Raw genomic sequence first — 18,001 nt, 5'->3', positions numbered from 1 at the left:
ACAGGGTGGAAATGAGACGGGTCCGATGTACCTGCGGGATCCGATGGTTGGCCGATTCATTCTGTCACGGTTTTGCGAGGTGGTGACTCCCAAAAAGCAGGCAGGAGGGAGCAGGAGGTTGTTTGACAAATTGTATTAAAATAAAGTCAGCAGGAACAAAATGTAAAACATCAAAATGATCTGAATGGAAAAAATACAAAGTAGCAACAGAAAACCAAGTGTAAAAGTCCGCCAAGGTTAAACAAACACGTACACAATGCATGCTGCAACCAAGCAGCAAACAAACAATGAATCGGCACCGGATGATCGTGCCAGGTGTCTTTTTAAGTGTCATTGATTATAACGACCAGCACCTGCGAGGCTGCCGGCAGGGCTGACGTCGCTACCCGCTGGTCGCCAATTTGATCGGGACGACCAGCACCTGTGCAGGTGCAGGCGGGGCCGACAGCGCCCCCCGTTGGTCGCCAACCAGATCATGACACAGCCTCTACTGCCTTATAATTCGGTGCGCCGTATATATGGAAAACGTAAAATGTCATTCACTGAAGGTGCGCCTTATAATGCAGTGCGCCTTATAGTGCGGAAAGTACGATAATTTCCCATAGGAAACCATTAAAATGAGAATAATCCATTCCCAGGGTCCCCATAAAACATAATTTTTCTACTTTCTACTTTTCTCAGCCTTAAAACGACAAAAATATACCGTATTTTATGGATAATAAATGTGCTCTGGTACCAGTGATGTGCGGTGAGGTTCATGGCTGGTGAGGCACTGACGTCATCAATGATGTCACCACTCGTCTCTACGTAGTATTTGAACGGTAAATTCAGCGATTTTGAAAAAAATCCTAAAACAGTGAAGTTAAATGGACAAGAACTTTAAAGTACAAATCACTCAATACATCTAACGGTTTAATTTATTTTTTCATTTGATATTTCCATGACAGCTTTCCATGATGGCAGGTGAGGCACTGCCTCACCTGCCTCCACTGACTGCACGTCACTGTCTGGTACTATAATTAAATAAATAAACTGTACTGTATAATCAAGTTGTTTTATTTACCTTTGTGATGGTCGTTCATGGCTTGATGGAATGGAGTGACCGGTTTCATCAGCATTAAACACTTCATGAGGAACGTAACCTTCTTTTACCATCTTGAGGAATGATCCCTTGTAGGTGTTTTCTCTGTGATAATTGTATCTAGTTCCTCATCAATTGTGTTCAGTTTAGCTGGGTTGATAGCTTTTTTAATCAAGTGTACAGATGGCTTGTACAAATTGTTTGTGGAGCCTGATTGATGGGATATTTTAACCTTGCAGTCTACACTCTGCCTTTGAACTATGAAAGTTGAAACTCTATCACTGTCGTCTGCTTGTCTCTTTAATGTTTAAACCACCCCAAGATGCCCATGCAGATTTATTTGTTTATGTTACATCAGTAAGGCAATGACGTAAATATTTATTGACGAAATGGTGATAAATTTCCAATTTCCTCCAATCATTTTCCATTTGCTAAAATCTTTGAAAAAAACTCTAAAGGACCACTAGGGGGGTGTTAAAAAGCCGCATGCAGCTCTTGAGCCACGTGTTGCCAGCCCCCGAGTTAACAGATGCATACTAGTTGACAAAAGTGACATGAAAGAATCGCCCGTCCAACTCTCACCACTTGGCTGGCCAAAGTGCATTCTTGTACATTTAGAAGGGATTTGTGAATGGAAAAGACTGGGAAGATTTGATCAACGAGAAATTACAAGGACAAAGAAAAAAATCATTTAAAGTGCTATAAAGGTCAAGAAAAGGTCCTGCGAACGAACAAACGAAAAAACATAAGGCAACATAAACAAGTGATATAAATAGATGTCAGCATGATGTGAATTTGCCCCTTCAAAACAAAAGGCCGTGATGAACATTAAAGTCCCATTGTGCAAATGCCGAAATACCTTTGGAGGGCGGGCGAGGGGCCAAAGGGAGGTTGGGAAGGCCCCCCACCAACAACAACTGCTACATTGTTTCTTTTACAATAGTGGACCATAATGCAATTACCGGTACAGTATATGAATATGTTAAGGCAGAGAAAAAAATGCCACTTGTGGAGCAAATCACTTGTGAACTGGCTCCAACAAATGTTTTTAGCTTTCAGGAACATGTCGGTGTTAGAATTGGTCGATGCACTCATTTTCCTTGACGATGCAGTCGCCACGTAACATGAAATCAGCTTGCAATACGTTTCAATGGAAACAGACATTACAACACTTTAATTCATCCACAAACTGTTGACGAGCCCATGTCGGTGCTGCTTTTTTTTTGGTTCGCAAGTGAGTTCAAATAGCCACAGATGCTACGTGCTAATGATACAGTGATACCTCGGTTTACACTCGGTAACGCTTTAGCTAACGAACTTTTCGCCTTACGAACATTAAATTTGCGAGAATATAATCTTCGCATACGAACTAGTTTTCGGGAAACACACGGAGCGCCACAATGGTTGGCGGACTAGTTTTCGGCAGAAGAACACCAAACCCCACGACCGAACAGCGCCACTGTGGCTGCCGCACTACTTTTCCAGACCCACTTTCTTTGAGTGCAGACATGGTTTGTTATCGAGTGGAGTACTTTTGCTGTTATGGGACTGAAAAAGACCCCACCACAGGCTAGTGTGAAGCCGAAGGGGACACAAAAGAAAACACAAATGAGGTTTTTGTGACTTAGCGTCCCAGTAGTTAGCGTCCCAGAACCAGTATGCTCAGTCGACCATTGCTACGTGTGGCTATGGCCGTTTCTGTGTTGTCTAAGCAACGGTCTCAGGCAATAGAAGAGGTTGAAACACTTCTGTTGATTTGGATTAACGAAAAGCAGCTCGCAGGCGACCATGTTAGTGAGGATATTATCACCGAGAAAGCATGGCAACTTTACTCGGATAATATCAAAAAGCAATTACATCAATGACCATCACAAAGGTAAATAAAACGACTTTATTATACAGTAGAGTTAATTTCTTTAATTACAATACAAAGGCACAATTATTATACATAAAATAAATAACGTATATTTTGTGTAGTTTTAAGGCTTATTTAGTCCAAAATTATATTTTATGGGGACCTGGAAACAGATTATTCTCATTTTTAATGGTTTTCTATGGGAAATTGATGTTTGGAAGACACACTTCACCTTACACACACTTTCTGGGAACCAATTAAGTTCGTAAGCTGAGGTATCACTTTATGTGCAGTTTCTCGCCGGTAAATTTTCATGCTGAGTAAATAGATGCCTCGTATCTGAGGAGTGTTTATTTGTCTTTCCCAGTGACTGACCCATGGGGCAGGGCATCTATTAGCTTAAAAGCCACCAATTGAAGAAAATCAGGTTTGTTAATTACCTCTGTTACCTTAAAAGTTCCCCGCATACATTTACTTTGATCACATCGACGGGAACATTTTAAACATACCACCTGCTCCTGCACACACAATGCGTGCAGTACATTCCTCTTGGCGTCGCGCAGCAGAATGTGTGACATCATCGCACAAGACAAGCAACCGTTTTAAATGTAGCTAGCATCACACTTAAAGGACAACCGACGTCTCCGGACAAGTTGTGTCCATAATTTGTAAAATGGCTTCAAATGACTTCTACTGAACGTATTTTACAAAGATTCCACCTCATATAGCTATATTTTACATTTTAAGACTCTAAAGACCACCCACCAACTTGCAAATCGTGACAATCGTGTATAATAATAATAATAATAATAATAATAATAATAATAAAACATTTCATTTATAAGCGCCTTTCAAAACTCTCAAGGTCACTTTACAGTCCCAGGGTAAGTAACTCAGATAGATAGAAAACTAGCTAGGTAGCCAATTGATAGCTAACAGAGAGCTATCTAGGCCTTCACACAACCCGGAAGTAACTCAGATAGAAAGCTAGCTAGCTAATAGCCAGCTAATAGATAGCTAGGTCTCTCAGATAGAAACCTAGCTAGCTAATAGATAGCTAACAGATAGCTAGCTAGGCCTTCACTCAACCCAGAAGTAACTCAGATAGAAAACTAGCTAGCTAAAAGACAGCTTATAGATACCTAAGTAACTCGGATAGAAAGCTAGCTAGCTAACAGATAGTTAACAGACAGCGAGCGAGGCCTTCACTCAACCCGGAAGTAACTCAGATAGAAACCTAGCGAGCTAATTAGTTAAGACTGAATGACTGTCTTGGCTTTTGTGTCCTGTCACATTATTTATTTTGTTGTTGTTTTGACTTTAAAATGGCGCCGTGAGTGTTTGCCTTTACAGCAGCTCCTGTATTTTGTTTTTCTACTTCTTCCTTTCCTTTTTACTTCCATCACTTTTTTGCTGTGAACTGTAAATTTCTCCACTGCAAGACTAATAAAGGCTAATCCAATTAGCAATTAGCGTGTGACGGGGGGGAAAAAAGCGACCTAGGTCGGAAGAAGAGAAAAGGGTTGCTGACAAGGAATACGAGACAGAAAAATTCCAAAGGCTTTCCAAGTCTGCATAACAACCCAGAATAACTCAAATAGATAGTCTTGCAGTACTCTGTGATTAGCCACTTTCTCAGCTTTTGCAACCATCTGTGTGTATATACAGATAAAATTTTTATTATTTTGTACTTGTTGTCAACGCACACCCCAAAACACGTCTGTGTGGAAATGCATTCACAGGCCGGGTCTAGTGACCGTGTCTGTGGTTGCTGCTGGTTACCACCTCTGTGGTGTGGAACACAGTGTCATGCAGCAGCATCAATCATTAGGCTTGACAAACAGAGGGTGGGGGTTGAAAAGAAAAAAAAAGGAAAAAAGGCAAGCGTTAACTGGATATTTCTCCACGTCTTCCAGCTCTGGGACTGATTTGAGAATAAGTTTGCATGACAACGTCCAAATCAAATTGGGGAGACATTTTTTGGTGTGTTTTTGGGAATATTTCACATACAAACAACACAATGACAAATACAGTGATACCTTGGCTTACAAACTTAATTGGTTTCCAGACAGAGTGTGTAAGGCGAATAGTGTGTATTCCAAAAAATAATTTCCCATAGGAAACAATTAAAATGGAAATAATCCGTTCCCAGGTCCCCATAAAACATAATTTTCTACTTTCTAATTTTCTAAGCCTTAAAACTACACAAAATATACGTTATTTGATGTATTGTTGTATTATATTAGAGAAATAAAGTGTACTTTAAAATAAAGTCGTTTTATTTACCTTCTTGAGGAATGATCCCTTGTAGGTGCTTTCTCTGCGATAATTTTATCTAGTTCCTTATCAATTGTGTTCTGTTTAGCAGGGTTGATAGCCTTTTGCATCAAGTATACAGATGGCTTGTGCGGGTTGTTTGATTGATGGGATATTTAAACCTTGCAGTCGACACTCTGCCTTTGAACTATCAAAGTTGAAACACTCTCACTGTCGTCTGCCTGTCTCTTTAATGTTTAAACCACCTCCCCTCACTGCTGAGTTCTTGACCAATTACGTGGCTTTAACCGAAGACTGGGGGCGGGCAATAGAGGACAAAAAACGTCGGCATCCATTATCTTTTTGGAGAACGGCTTCACTCTCTATCTGTAAACTCCACCCCCTCTCACTGCTACGTTCTTGACCAATCACATGGCTTTAACCGAAGACTGGGAGCGGGGAATAGAGGACCAAAACAAGCAGGCTGCCATTTTGTTGTTAGAAAAACGGGCTCATTCGCAAACGACACATCACTCATGGGAAGTTAATTTTTGGGATACACACTTTTCGCCTCACACACTCTGTCTGAGTGTCACTGTATACCGATTTTTGTTCTTCATCATGTGTGCCGTTTTTGTTTGTTTGTTTGTTTGTTTGTTTGTTTTTTTGAAGGGTGTGCAAGAGCGGCACACCATCTTGCTCAAACTGATCTTATAAGGAAAAAAACACGTGGGTTGGACAGGCATAAGGTTGGGAAAAGTACAAGCTGTGCTTTTTTGTTTGCTCGCCCTATCAGTGTCGACGACTTGTTTACAGATGCTTTAACGCTTGTTAAGGAACGTCAGCACAGAACAGCGATTGATGGACACCATTTTAACCAACAACGGTCGATTCGTTCCAGGTGTTATCATGGTTTGTCTGAAGGCTGATCGGAGAAGCTAACGCAAGCTGGAGATAAGGATAAGTGTGCTGCAGTTTAGGGAAAAAGTACAGTTGGGTGCTGATGTGTTTCCAGCTAAAACATTTTCCACCTACATTTTCAAGACTCAAGTTGTCAATCGCTAATGTTGTTTTTCGCACGGCAACATGAAATAATGAACTGTGAAGCCCATTTGGATTCTGTTGCTAACAAAAACAGTGGCACCTAATGAGGTATACAAACGGTTTGGAAGACGAATCCAAAGGGCCTAGTAAGACGTCAGATTTATCTGAATGATTTAAACCAGTGGTTCTTGAACGTTTAACGCCAAGTACAGTCAATTAACAGACTCTCCATACAATACCATCATAATAAAGATTAAAAGTCGCCTAGTAGGCCTAAGCGTTCATTGAAAATAAAATGAAGCAGGGGTTTGTTCATCATTCCTCCATACATTTTCCAATCCACTTTATTCTCACAAGGATCGTGAGAAGTGCAGGAGTTATCCCAGCTGTATTCGGGCAGAGGGCGGGGGACACCCTGAACTAATTGCAAGCCAATCGCAGGGTACACATACACAAACAGCTATCCGCGCTCACAATCACAGCTAAGGACAATTTTGACTGAGTATTTGATCAGCCTGCCTGGAAACCAGAGTACCTGAAGAAATATGCAAACTCCGCACAGGAAGGTCAAAGGTCAAACACTGCATTTCTGCATCGTGAGGGCGACGCGCTAACCCCTGGGCCGCCTTTACTTATAATATTTAATATGACTGCACAGCGTGCAAGACACGAACATTTATGTTTGCATTCCAATCAAACTGTGGCAGTCTTCTTTCTGCCTCCGGTTTCACTTCCTCAGTCCCCGCCCCTTCGACTACCTCATCCAATCATAGATCAGCCTCAGTTACTTTCATGATCACGCAGACAATCGGAAATGACAGATCTCATAAATATTTTGCTGGACCCAATTGTAGGCTAGTAACAATCAGTTTAGCCCAGTCTCTTTCAGTCAAGCTTGCCTTTGGTCCTGTCATTTCTTTGCATTCTTTCTGAAAATACTCTCTACATAATTTTTTATTTAATCTCTGGAGTTCAACTCGATTTTAAAGGTGCCGGCCGCGTCCTCTCTGCAAGGAGGCAGCTGGTAAATTTAAAAATGTGTCTGAAAAGGGGGCCAAATTCTAAAATTAATGGACATGATTGAATTAATTTGTCGAATTATACAAAACTGTTTGAACTAAACCAAAACACATTAAAGGCCAACCGACACCATTTTATTGTTTCCTAACTGACATCAGAAAAACATTTTATAGCATATAAAATACCCAAAACACGCAGGCTGATATTTTTATTCAAATGAAAAACACCAATAAAAATGAGTTAAAGTGTCCGAAAACTACTTCAAAATGACCTCGGAGATGTCGAGTTTCAGAATCCCCCCCCTTGTTCGTGACGTCACGTCTTGCCTTGCTCTAGAATCAAACCAATGGCTTCAGATTCGGAGAAGATGCGTTCTTGTTACTCAACCAGTTCAGAATATGATTCAAATAGTTCTGAAGAGGAAAGCATAAATGTTTGCAATCGATAAAAGAAGTCCTTCCGTATCAATTCGAGCCGTCAGGACTCCAATGTAGCGTCCCAGAAAATGCACAAGATGGCGCCCAAGCTCCGTTGGAAATGGGCTGATTTGTCTGATGGGAATTTGTGTCAACTAGTATCAAATACAGTAAAGTCTCGTTATATCGATATTCAAGGGAGTCCGAAAAAATATCGATATAACCGGGACTATCGATATATCCGACCCTGTTCGCATGTAATTTTCTCTGTGCGTGCATAGAAATAGTATCGATATAACTGCGACTATCGATATATCCGATATCGATATAACGAGACTTTACTGTAGTAGTCTTGGTGCAACACACAATGATTCACCATCGTGTTAGTTATGTTTTCTTTCTAATTTCACCATCAACATGGATCAACACGAAGTTTTTAGACCAAACAAAGTACCCAAAGTGTGTCGCTTTCTCGGTCAGGGGCGTTCCAGACGTGACGTCACGTCAGGCATTCTCATCAACTCGAAAACAAGACTTCCTGAATATTCAGCGTAAAATATAGCTATATGCCATGGAATCTTTGTAAAATACGCTCAGTAGAAGTCATTTGAAGTGATTTTACAAATTATGGACACAACTTGTCCGAAGGCGTCGCTCGTCCTTTAATTGGAGCATATTTCTAAATTCCAAATGAAAAAACATTATTTGACTAAAATCTATTTTTCTAATATATTAAAAAAAAAAATTAAGTCACAGAATTTATTCAGACATAAAATAAACACACATTTTAAATTTTCTTTAGTTACTACACAATCAATCCTGTGCTATTTTGATATTCTATGGTGTTACAGAGAAGACAGAGAGAACAGACTTAAGACAATATTTCTTACTAGTGTCGACTTTAAAAAAATATTGGAAGATTTACAATGTGCTGCAACACCTCTGAAATCATTCCCATTAGCCACTAAATTGGAATCATTAACAGCAGTTTGCTGGCACGTGTTTTCACTATTCTCTGCAAACTTATTTGATTGGTGCTTAAAAAATGAGAATATGTTTGTTTGGTAACTATTTTTAATATATTTTAGAGTTTTACTCCTGTTCTAACGCTCCATATTGGAACCATCCGCCATGTTCAATGAAAATACTGCAATGCATCATGGGTAAAAGAATGTTTAATTATCTCCTACGGCAGTTTCCGACTGATCACGGAAAAGCGCAAAATATCCTCTACCACGACTTTGGAAAGCATTGAAACAAATACAAGGTGATTATGGCTCAATATTGGTAAGGCTAGATGTCAGCAGACGACGAAAGGTAAAACCTCTGAAGGAAAACAAACAGTTTTCAATTGCTGTTTAACTAAATTTGTTTCTTTAGCTATTTGAACATAAGTATCTCATATATGCCGCAGAACACAGAAATATGCGATAATCGTCGTAGACTTGTGCCGGTATTGGCGCAGTGGAGTTACAAAGTTGCATCTGTGGCTGTCAAAATGCGTCAATGGCGCAAGGTGGAAAAAAAACACCCCATCTATAAAACATAGAAATATTTTTGTACATTCAGAGAGGTTGGCATACAGTGATACCTTGGCTTACGAGCTTAATTGGTTCCCAGACAGAGTGTGGAAGGTGAAAAGTGTGTATCCCAAAAATTAATTTCCCATAGGAAACCATTAAAATGAGAATAATCAGTTCCCAGGTCGCCATAAAACATACTTTTCTACTTCGTAATTTTCTAAGCCTTAAAACTACACAAAATATACCTTATTTTATGTATAATAAATGTGGTATGATATTATAAGTAAAGAAATGAACTGTACTATATAATAAAGTTGTTTTATTGACCTTTGTGATGGTCGTTGATGGATTGATGGAATGGAGTGGCCGGTTTCATCAGCATTACACACTTGATATGGAACCCAGCCTTCTTCTTTCACCATTTTGAGGAATGATCCCTTGTAGGTACTTTCTCTGCGATAATTTGACCTTGTTCCTCATCAATTGAGTTGTGTTTAGCTGGGTTGATAGCTTTTTGCATCAAGTGTACAGATGGTTTGTGGAGCCTGATTGAAGGTATATTTTAACCTTGCAGTAGACACAGGCCTTTGAACTATCAAAGTTCTAACGAGTCCAAATGTCACTGCTTTATTTCAATTTTCTCACTCTCTCTCTGTCTCTCTCTGTCTGTAACCCCCACCCCCTCACTGCTGCGTTCTTGACCAATCATGTGGCTTTAACCGAAGACTGGGGGCGGGGAATAGAGGACAAAAACAGCCGGCTGCCATTTTGTTGTCAGGACAACGGGCTCGTTAGCGAACGACACATCACTCATTGTGGCGCTCCGTGTGTATCCCGAAAAAAAGTTTGTATGCCAAGGTAAAATTTTCATAAATTTAACATTCGTGAACCGAAACGTTCGTAAGCCAAGGGGTTTGTAAACCGAGGTATGACTGTATTTCAGTTGTTTTCCCTCCTAACGTTAAAATGTGCTTTTCTTCAGTAAATATTCTGTTCTTTTGTATATATAAATAGTGAGGTCCGACAAACACATCCACCTTTGGCTCAAATCTTAACTATAAAAAAAAAACAATTTATCCTCACCCAGAATGCGCTGTGCGTGCCATATGGAGTCAAAGCCACCGTAGTTAGGACTATTTCATCTTGGCACTTCGGATCAAGAAAAAACCCCTCCTCAGCACATTCTTCCAAAAGCTCAACACCATATCAGCCCAAAAGCTTCACCATATTTCATAAGAAACATGTCTACTTTCCATTTTCCCTCATGACAACAAAGTCGTTCGTTCGTCTTTGGCACTAAAATCTGCTTGGCTGACAAGTGTGTAGAACTTTGCCAGTGAGGCAAATTTGCCAGTAAGGCCCTGTAAGAACGTGGATTAATCATCCTACTTGATCCTCGCACATTTACGCCGTACTATAAATAGTTTTCAGGTGCGGGTGTGTCTCATACCTCCACAGCGCAAACGCTCAAATCCAGAAAAACCGGCATTTGAACCAGCTGTTTGACAGTTTTGCTATCGGGGATCCGATAGTTACAAAGATGCAAAGGTGCATTTGTGCAACTAAAAAGAAGACGAGTCGCAGAACATGCATGCTCAAACTCAAGTCATTTTTTTATGGGTGTGGACATGCTGTCTTGAAATAAATATTCAACTTCGACTAACTTTGCATAATCACGCGCACAATTTTGATAAGCCAAATCAGTGTCGTATTGTGGGAGTGTTTTTATTGATTTATTTATTTATTTATTGTAATTGTGCAAAGTCTCGCATTAATAATAATAATAATAATAATAATAATAATAATAATAATAATAATAATAATGACAGTGATACCTCTGTTTACGAAGCCCTTGGCTTACGAACTTTTCGGTTTACGAACGTGACATTTATGCAAATTTACGAACTTTACCTTGGCATACACACTTTTTCGTACACGGAGCTGCCTCAATGAGTGATGTGTCGTTCGCGAACGAGCCCGTTCTTCCAACAACAAAATGGAAGCCGACTGTTTTTGTCCTCTATTATCCGCCCCCAGTTTTCAGTTAAAGCCACGTGATTGGTCAAGAATGCAGCAGTGAGGGGGGTGGTTTAAATATTAAAGAGACAGGCAGATGACAGTGAGAGTTTCAACTTTGATACTTTGATTTGTTCAAAGGCAGAATGTAGACTGCAAGGTTAAAATATCCCATCAATCAGGCTCCACAAAAAAAAACGCACACGCCATCTGTACACTTGATGCAAAAGCTATCAACCCAGCTAAACAGAACACAATTGATGAGGAACTAGATAACATTATCACAGAGAAAACACCTACAGGGGATCATGGGAAGGTTATGATCCTCATCAAGTGTTCCATTCTATCAAGCCATCAACAACCATCACAAAGGTAAATAAAATGACTTTATTATACAGTAGTTTATTTCTTTAATTATAATACCATAGCACATTTATTATACATAAAATAAGGTATATTTTGTGTAGTTTTAAGGCTTCGAAAATTAGAAAATAGAAAATTATGTTTTATGGGGACCTGGGAACGGATTGTTCTCATTTTACTGGTTTCCAATGGGAAATTAATTTTTGGGATACACAATTTTCACCTTACACACTCTGGCTGGGAACCAATTAAGTTCGTAAGCCAAGATATCACTGTGCATTTCATTTTCAGCGCCTTTCACTGGGAATGAGCAAATGCCCACTTTTGGTATTATACTGGTCAGAAAAACAATTGACAGGAATCAAGAACAAACTTTTTATGTAGCGCTTCTTAGCCTGTGATTCTAAAAAAACACTGAACTTTTAACTGGAAACGAGTGACAAAAAAACAGAAGGAACAAAAAAATAAAAGAACAGCCAAACCACTAAATTGAACAGCATTTCCTTTGTGTGTGTGTGTGTGTGTGTGTGTGTTTGTGTGTGTGTTTTGTGTTTGTTTTGTTGCACCAATCGCCTGCACAACACAATGCCAACAAATTCCAAGAAAATTGTCCCGGTAAAGTTTGTGTAATCCTGTTGCAAGTCCAGCAGACAAACAGACAGCAAAACCAACATAACCTCTATGGCCATGTTGTTCTAACTTGTATTGATTTTGTCCAATGGGAAAATGACCTCCAATCTGCATTCGAAGCACTTGTAGCTAAAAGCGTTATTCTTTGTTCTTCACCAAAGCAATCAATCCAAAACTTTGAGGAATGAACACGCGAGACAAATTGAACTTTAAATTATTTTGAAGTTGTTCTTTTAGTACCTTACACCGTTGCTAAATGAAATGCGTCAAGGTTGCAATTATTGTAATCACTGTGGAATGTTCTCATCATGATGTCGATTGATCAAATAATTTGATTAAAAATATGTTTTAATTTCCACCCTTTTACTCAAAAACAGACATTATTTTCCAAAGTAAAAGCAAATATTTGCATTTTATTATTTATTTATTTGTATTTTTAGTTATTATTCATTTAGTAACTTATTTGTGTATTTATTTGCGTGCTTATTCATTTCCGTGTTTAAATATGTATTCATTTAGTTGTTAATCTATTTCTCTATCTATCTATTTATTTATTTATTTAAGTGTTTATTTATCTACTTGTGTGCTTATTTCTTTGTGTTTATTATTTATGTATTTATTTATTCATTTTTTCAGTCATTTATTCATTCATTTATTCATTTCTTCAGTCATTTATTTATTTATTTATTTATTTATTTATTTATTTATTTATTTATTTATTCATGTGTTCATTTATGTATTTAGGTGTTTGTTTATTTACTCATTTGGTTGCTAATCTATTTATTTGTTTGTTTATCTACTTATTTGTGTGCTTATTTATTTGTGTTTATTTATTTATTTATGTATTTGTTAATATACCAATTTATGTATTAACAAATTAATTTATCTACTTATTTGTATATTTATTTATTTATTTGTGTATTCATTTATGTATTTATGTGTTTGTTTATTTACTCATTTGGTTGCTAATCTATTTATTTGTTTGTTTCTCTACTTATTTGTGTACTTATTTATTTGTGTTTGTTTGTTTATTTATTTATTTATTTATGTATTTGTTAATATACCAATGTATGTATTAACTAATTAATGTATCTACTTATTTGTATATTTATTTGTGTTTATTTATTTAAAATGGCATTTTATGTGTAGCTCTATCTCTTGTTTCTATTCATAATTGTATTTTATTTATTGTATTCGTTTTATAATTGTATTTTATTTATTATAGTATCTATGCTTGTCTGTGACTGAAAAGTGTCCTTGAGAGCTTTGAAAGGCGCTTGAAATAAAATGTATTATTATTATTATTATTATTATTATTATTATTATTATGTATTCATTTATTTATCTATTTAATTTTGCATTTATTCGTTTATTTGGAGGTTGGTTCAACACCAAGTAAATAAGATGCAGGGTTCCTGGACAGAAATTCAAAATATTTACTAGTTAAAGACAATTCAGAAGATTTGGACAATTTGAAATGAAAGTAGGTCTTGAAAAAAGTAGTCAATGATTAAAATTGATGATCAATTTGTTTCATTACCTACCATCAAGAAAGATGGCAGTTCTAAAATGGCAATTGCAGTTCTAAAATGTTGAAAAATATTCATATATTTGAACATGACACCATATTTCATCATCGTTGTTATATTCATATGTTGCGGCGCAAACTGAAATTTAAACTGTGCAGAGCAGCAAAGAGTATTTTCCTGTCAAGAAATATTGTTAAATGAAATTTTGGGCTATGAGACGAAAGTGATGCCAAGCCACACTCGAGGGACTCGCACACTGTGACCATTATGCTCGAAAATGCCCCCATCTCATTTATGTGTGTGCGTGTGTGAATATGTGTGTATGTGTGTGTGGTAGAAATTTAATCTGGTCGCACTGACACGATAGCATGTTTTAATGCTCTTGCCTGTACTTGGGGTTTTTGGTGGAAATTTAAAACCCACACGCATGTACAGTGCTCTCTCCACTCACTGTCTGCACCCCCAGCCCTCCAGACATTGACGTTGTCAAGGCAATGCCAAATCACAAACTTTTTCCCCTCCGTGCAGAATCCCATCATTCTTTTATGTAAATGTTTCAACTGGCTGAGTGACATTTACCCCCGCACCGTGTACCCGAATTGAGCAGTCCCTGGACTTTGATCGTGCGGACTGGGGGGGCCGTCTGTGCGTTTACCCCCGAGGCAATACTATCGATCAGGAAATCGCTGCGTTTGCTCAACGCTCAACCTTTCCACATGCATCGGCGCAAACATAGCATTCTGCAATTCACGGCTGACATAAGCGTTGCCCTTAAACGGGTGTGTTAATGTTTGATAAGTCACGTGCAGACAGTCTGACACATTCACTGTTTATTTAGAACCAGGTGCTAACATATAACCTCGAGCAGGAAGGTTCGGTTTCACCTACAATAAATTAGATTAACCAGACATGTGATTAGCACAATTAACTCATTCACTGCCATTCACAAATTTATTACGGAATTGAAAATATGACGTAGAACGCCATACCCGAATTTGTTCGGGTTTTGTTTTTTCATGCTTGGGTGCCAATAAAGCGCTGGCCATGGCCTCTGGTTAATGTTTTGTTTTTTTTTTTCCACAAGGGGGCAGCATTTACCCTTTTTCCATATTAGCGCTTTGTTCCAGCTTCAGCCGTTGTTAAAGCGCTATATAAACAGATATGTATGTATTGCATTGTATTTTGGACAGCTGCCCTCATTTCAAGCTCATATAATTCCAGACCCATATAATTTTGGAATTAACTCTTTTTTGTGATGAAAGAAGAGAGTCTAAGGCACAGGTGTCAAAGTCAAGCCACTTAATTTTTTTTTCCGCCCGCGAAAGCATTTGCTTTTTAAACAGCCACCCCAATTTCAAGCTCAGATAACTGCAGACCCATACAACTTGAGAATTAACTCTTTTTTTGCTGATGAAAGAAGAGAGTCTAAGGTTGCATTGAATGCTTATGTAGTCCTAAAACTCAATATTCTCTGGGTTCTGAAATTCAAGTGACAATGACAAAAACCCTAGCACTGGAGTGGACACATTTTTGCACATGTCTGGCAGTGAATGAGTTAATATAATCAAGGTATTTTTTTAAAAGGTATCTCACAATATTTTTTAAGTTGTTCAAAACCTGCCCAATATTTGGTAGATTTCACTGGGTAATTTCCGACAACTTTACATACTTGTGACATAGAAAACGTGAAATAAACTACCAAAAAATGAGTCAAAATGAAAGGTACACAAAAAATTAAATACACAAAAAAAAACTGCAGTTGCCTACCCGATGGTGTCATGTCGTGCCAGTCGGTGACAAAGGCCGAGGCCGGAGACAAAAGCCAGGGTGTGAGGATCAAAAGCAGGAGGCCCAAGGAGGGCGAGGACGCTGTTGCCATGATGCTGGGGACAGAGAGAAGAGTGAATGGGTAACACAGTAATTATAATTACCTTCAAGATGGCATGTGCATGTGAAAAAAACTTTGGTGCTGCAACTAAAACTGATTTTTTTTGTGGATATGCCAGAGAGAGAGAGAGAGAGAGAGAGAGAGAGAGAGAGAGATTGAGAGAGAGAGAGAGAGAGAGAGAGAGAGAGAGAGAGAGAGAGAGAGAGAGAGAGAGAGAGAGAGAGAGAGAGAGAGAGAGAGAGAGAGAGAGAGAGAGAGAGAGAGAGAGAGAGAGAGAGAGAGAGAGAGAGAGAGAGAGAGAGAGAGAGAGAGACATAGAGAGAGAGAGAGAGAGAGAGAGAGAGAGAGAGAGAGAGAGAGAGAGAGAGAGAGAGAGAGAGAGAGAGAGAGAGAGAGAGATAGAGAGAGAGAGAGAGGGGCAGAGAGACATAGTGATTGAGACAGAGAGATTGAGACAGAGAGACAAGGACTTTGAGACAGAGAGAGAGAGAGAGAGAGAGAGAGAGAGAGAGAGAGAGAGAGAGAGAGAGAGAGAGAGAGAGAGAGAGAGAGAGAGAGAGAGAGAGAGACAGAGAGACAGACAGAGATAGAGAGAGAAAAGAGAGAAAAAAAGAGAGAAAGAGAGAGAAAAAGAGAGAGAGACTAATTGCCATAAATCCATCCATCTCTTTAATGTGATCCCCTTCTCTCTGTGGTTTGGCAATCAACTCCTACCAAACTGATGACAGGCCATTTCTGGCTATGGGGCAACATCCCCTGTGTCTCCCCAAAAACAAACCAAATGGCTTTCTCAAAGCTGCGTTGCCACGGACTTGTGGGTGTTGCTTTCTGATGAAGCCCGTATTCATTGATAACAAGTGAGATGGAGTTTTTGGAACACTGAAGTGTAACTTGCTGTGCTCTGTAGTCTTTAGGACAGAATACAAATCCCCCATAGCAGTTATTAAGATGAAGTCACCAGTATATGTATACATTTAGTCTTATAGCATTGTCATTTGCGGATTTTAATCAGGTGCATGTTGTCGTCTGCAAATTATGGTTCTTCATTCAAGTCAAGAGTATGTATTTATTCAAGTTTAATTGCCGCATAAACATAACAGCTTAACTTCATTGCCTGATGTTGTCAATATGTCCTATGGTATATGGAGTTTTGGAATTTATTCGGGAATTGAAAATATGACGTAGAGCGCCATTCCCAAATTTGTTCGGGTTTTGTTTTTTCTTGTTTGGGTGCCGATAAAGCGCTGGCCATGGCCTATGGCAATGTGTTTTTCCTTTACACAAGGGGCAGCATTTCCCTTTTTTCCATGTTCGCGTTCTGTTACAGCTTCGGCTGTTGTTAAAGTGCTATATAAACCAATTTGTATGTATTGCATTGTATTTTGGATAGTTGCCCAAATTTCAGGCTCATATAACTCCAGAAACCAAATAATTTAGGAATTAACTCTATTTTCTGATCAAAGAAGAGAGTCTAAAGTTTCTTTCTTTCTTCAAGTTGCATTGAATATGTCTGTGTAAGCTCTCAGTCGTACAGGAGTGGTCCATCGATGAAAAGGTTTCTTCAGCAGTTATCTGTACTTCTTTGAAGGTGTCGGACATTTCGCTTCTCATCCAAGAGGCTTCATCAGCAAACTAAAACCAGCAACATTTTAGTTCACTGACGAAGCCTCTTGGATGAGAAGCAAAACATCCGACACCTTCAAAGAAGTACAGATAACTGCTGAAGAAACCTTTTCATTGCTGCATTTAATGTTTGTGTAGTCCTAAAACGCAATATTCTGTGAGTCCTGGAATTCGAGTGACAATGACAAAAACCCTGGCACTGGAGTGGACACGTTTTTGCACATCTGGCAGTGAATGAGTTAAAGACTAACACTTCTTATATTCCATGTAAACATTTAGTCCTTGTTATGGCCATTGTCTGGGCAATGACTGGTCATTTTGAACCTCAATACGTGAAACATAACACTGTTAAACGTAATTGTATAGCATCAGTCATCAATATAGACAGGCAGTGCCTGGTCCAAGTAAATAAACGTCTGCTTACAGAGTCCGAGTTCAATCAGTCAAATCCAAATATAGGCCAAACTCTGCCCACACCCATGGCTATTTACAGCCTTGTCCCCGCGACTTGTTTCTGTGGAGGTAAAAAAAAGGGCATCCAAGAGGCGCACTTTCTTAAACACCAATCACCAATTAATTCTCTCAGAGCACCCTTTTCATTCTCACCACAGACAGTCACTGTTTGCGGGTAAAAATATAGCGCCATATACATCCTGTTACAATGTGATGAACAGAGACACATTTTCCAAACATGGAGGCACCCCCCAAAAAAATTCTTTCTCTAAAGCATGAGCAAAATACAAAATTTACACTGGCT

The 18,001-nt window shown here is 38.8% G+C and overlaps 1 protein-coding gene across 1 annotated transcript in view; it reads right to left on the bottom strand.

Annotated features, from left to right (window-relative positions):
• The window catches only part of ghra (growth hormone receptor a), a 55,849-nt gene that overhangs the window by 22,619 nt on the left and 15,229 nt on the right, over positions 1-18,001 (bottom strand). The window contains exon 2 of the mRNA XM_088993856.1: positions 15,501-15,616. Within this exon, the coding sequence (XP_088849982.1) occupies positions 15,501-15,612 (112 nt within the window). The 5' untranslated portion in view covers positions 15,613-15,616. The remainder of the gene's footprint in view (positions 1-15,500; positions 15,617-18,001) is intronic.

This window comes from Hippocampus bargibanti, linkage group LG04 (assembly GCF_051943395.1).
Source record: "Hippocampus bargibanti isolate YZ-2025 linkage group LG04, ASM5194339v1, whole genome shotgun sequence".
Taxonomy (NCBI): Eukaryota; Metazoa; Chordata; class Actinopteri; order Syngnathiformes; family Syngnathidae; genus Hippocampus; species Hippocampus bargibanti.
This window is presented reverse-complemented; position numbering and strand designations above follow the sequence as displayed.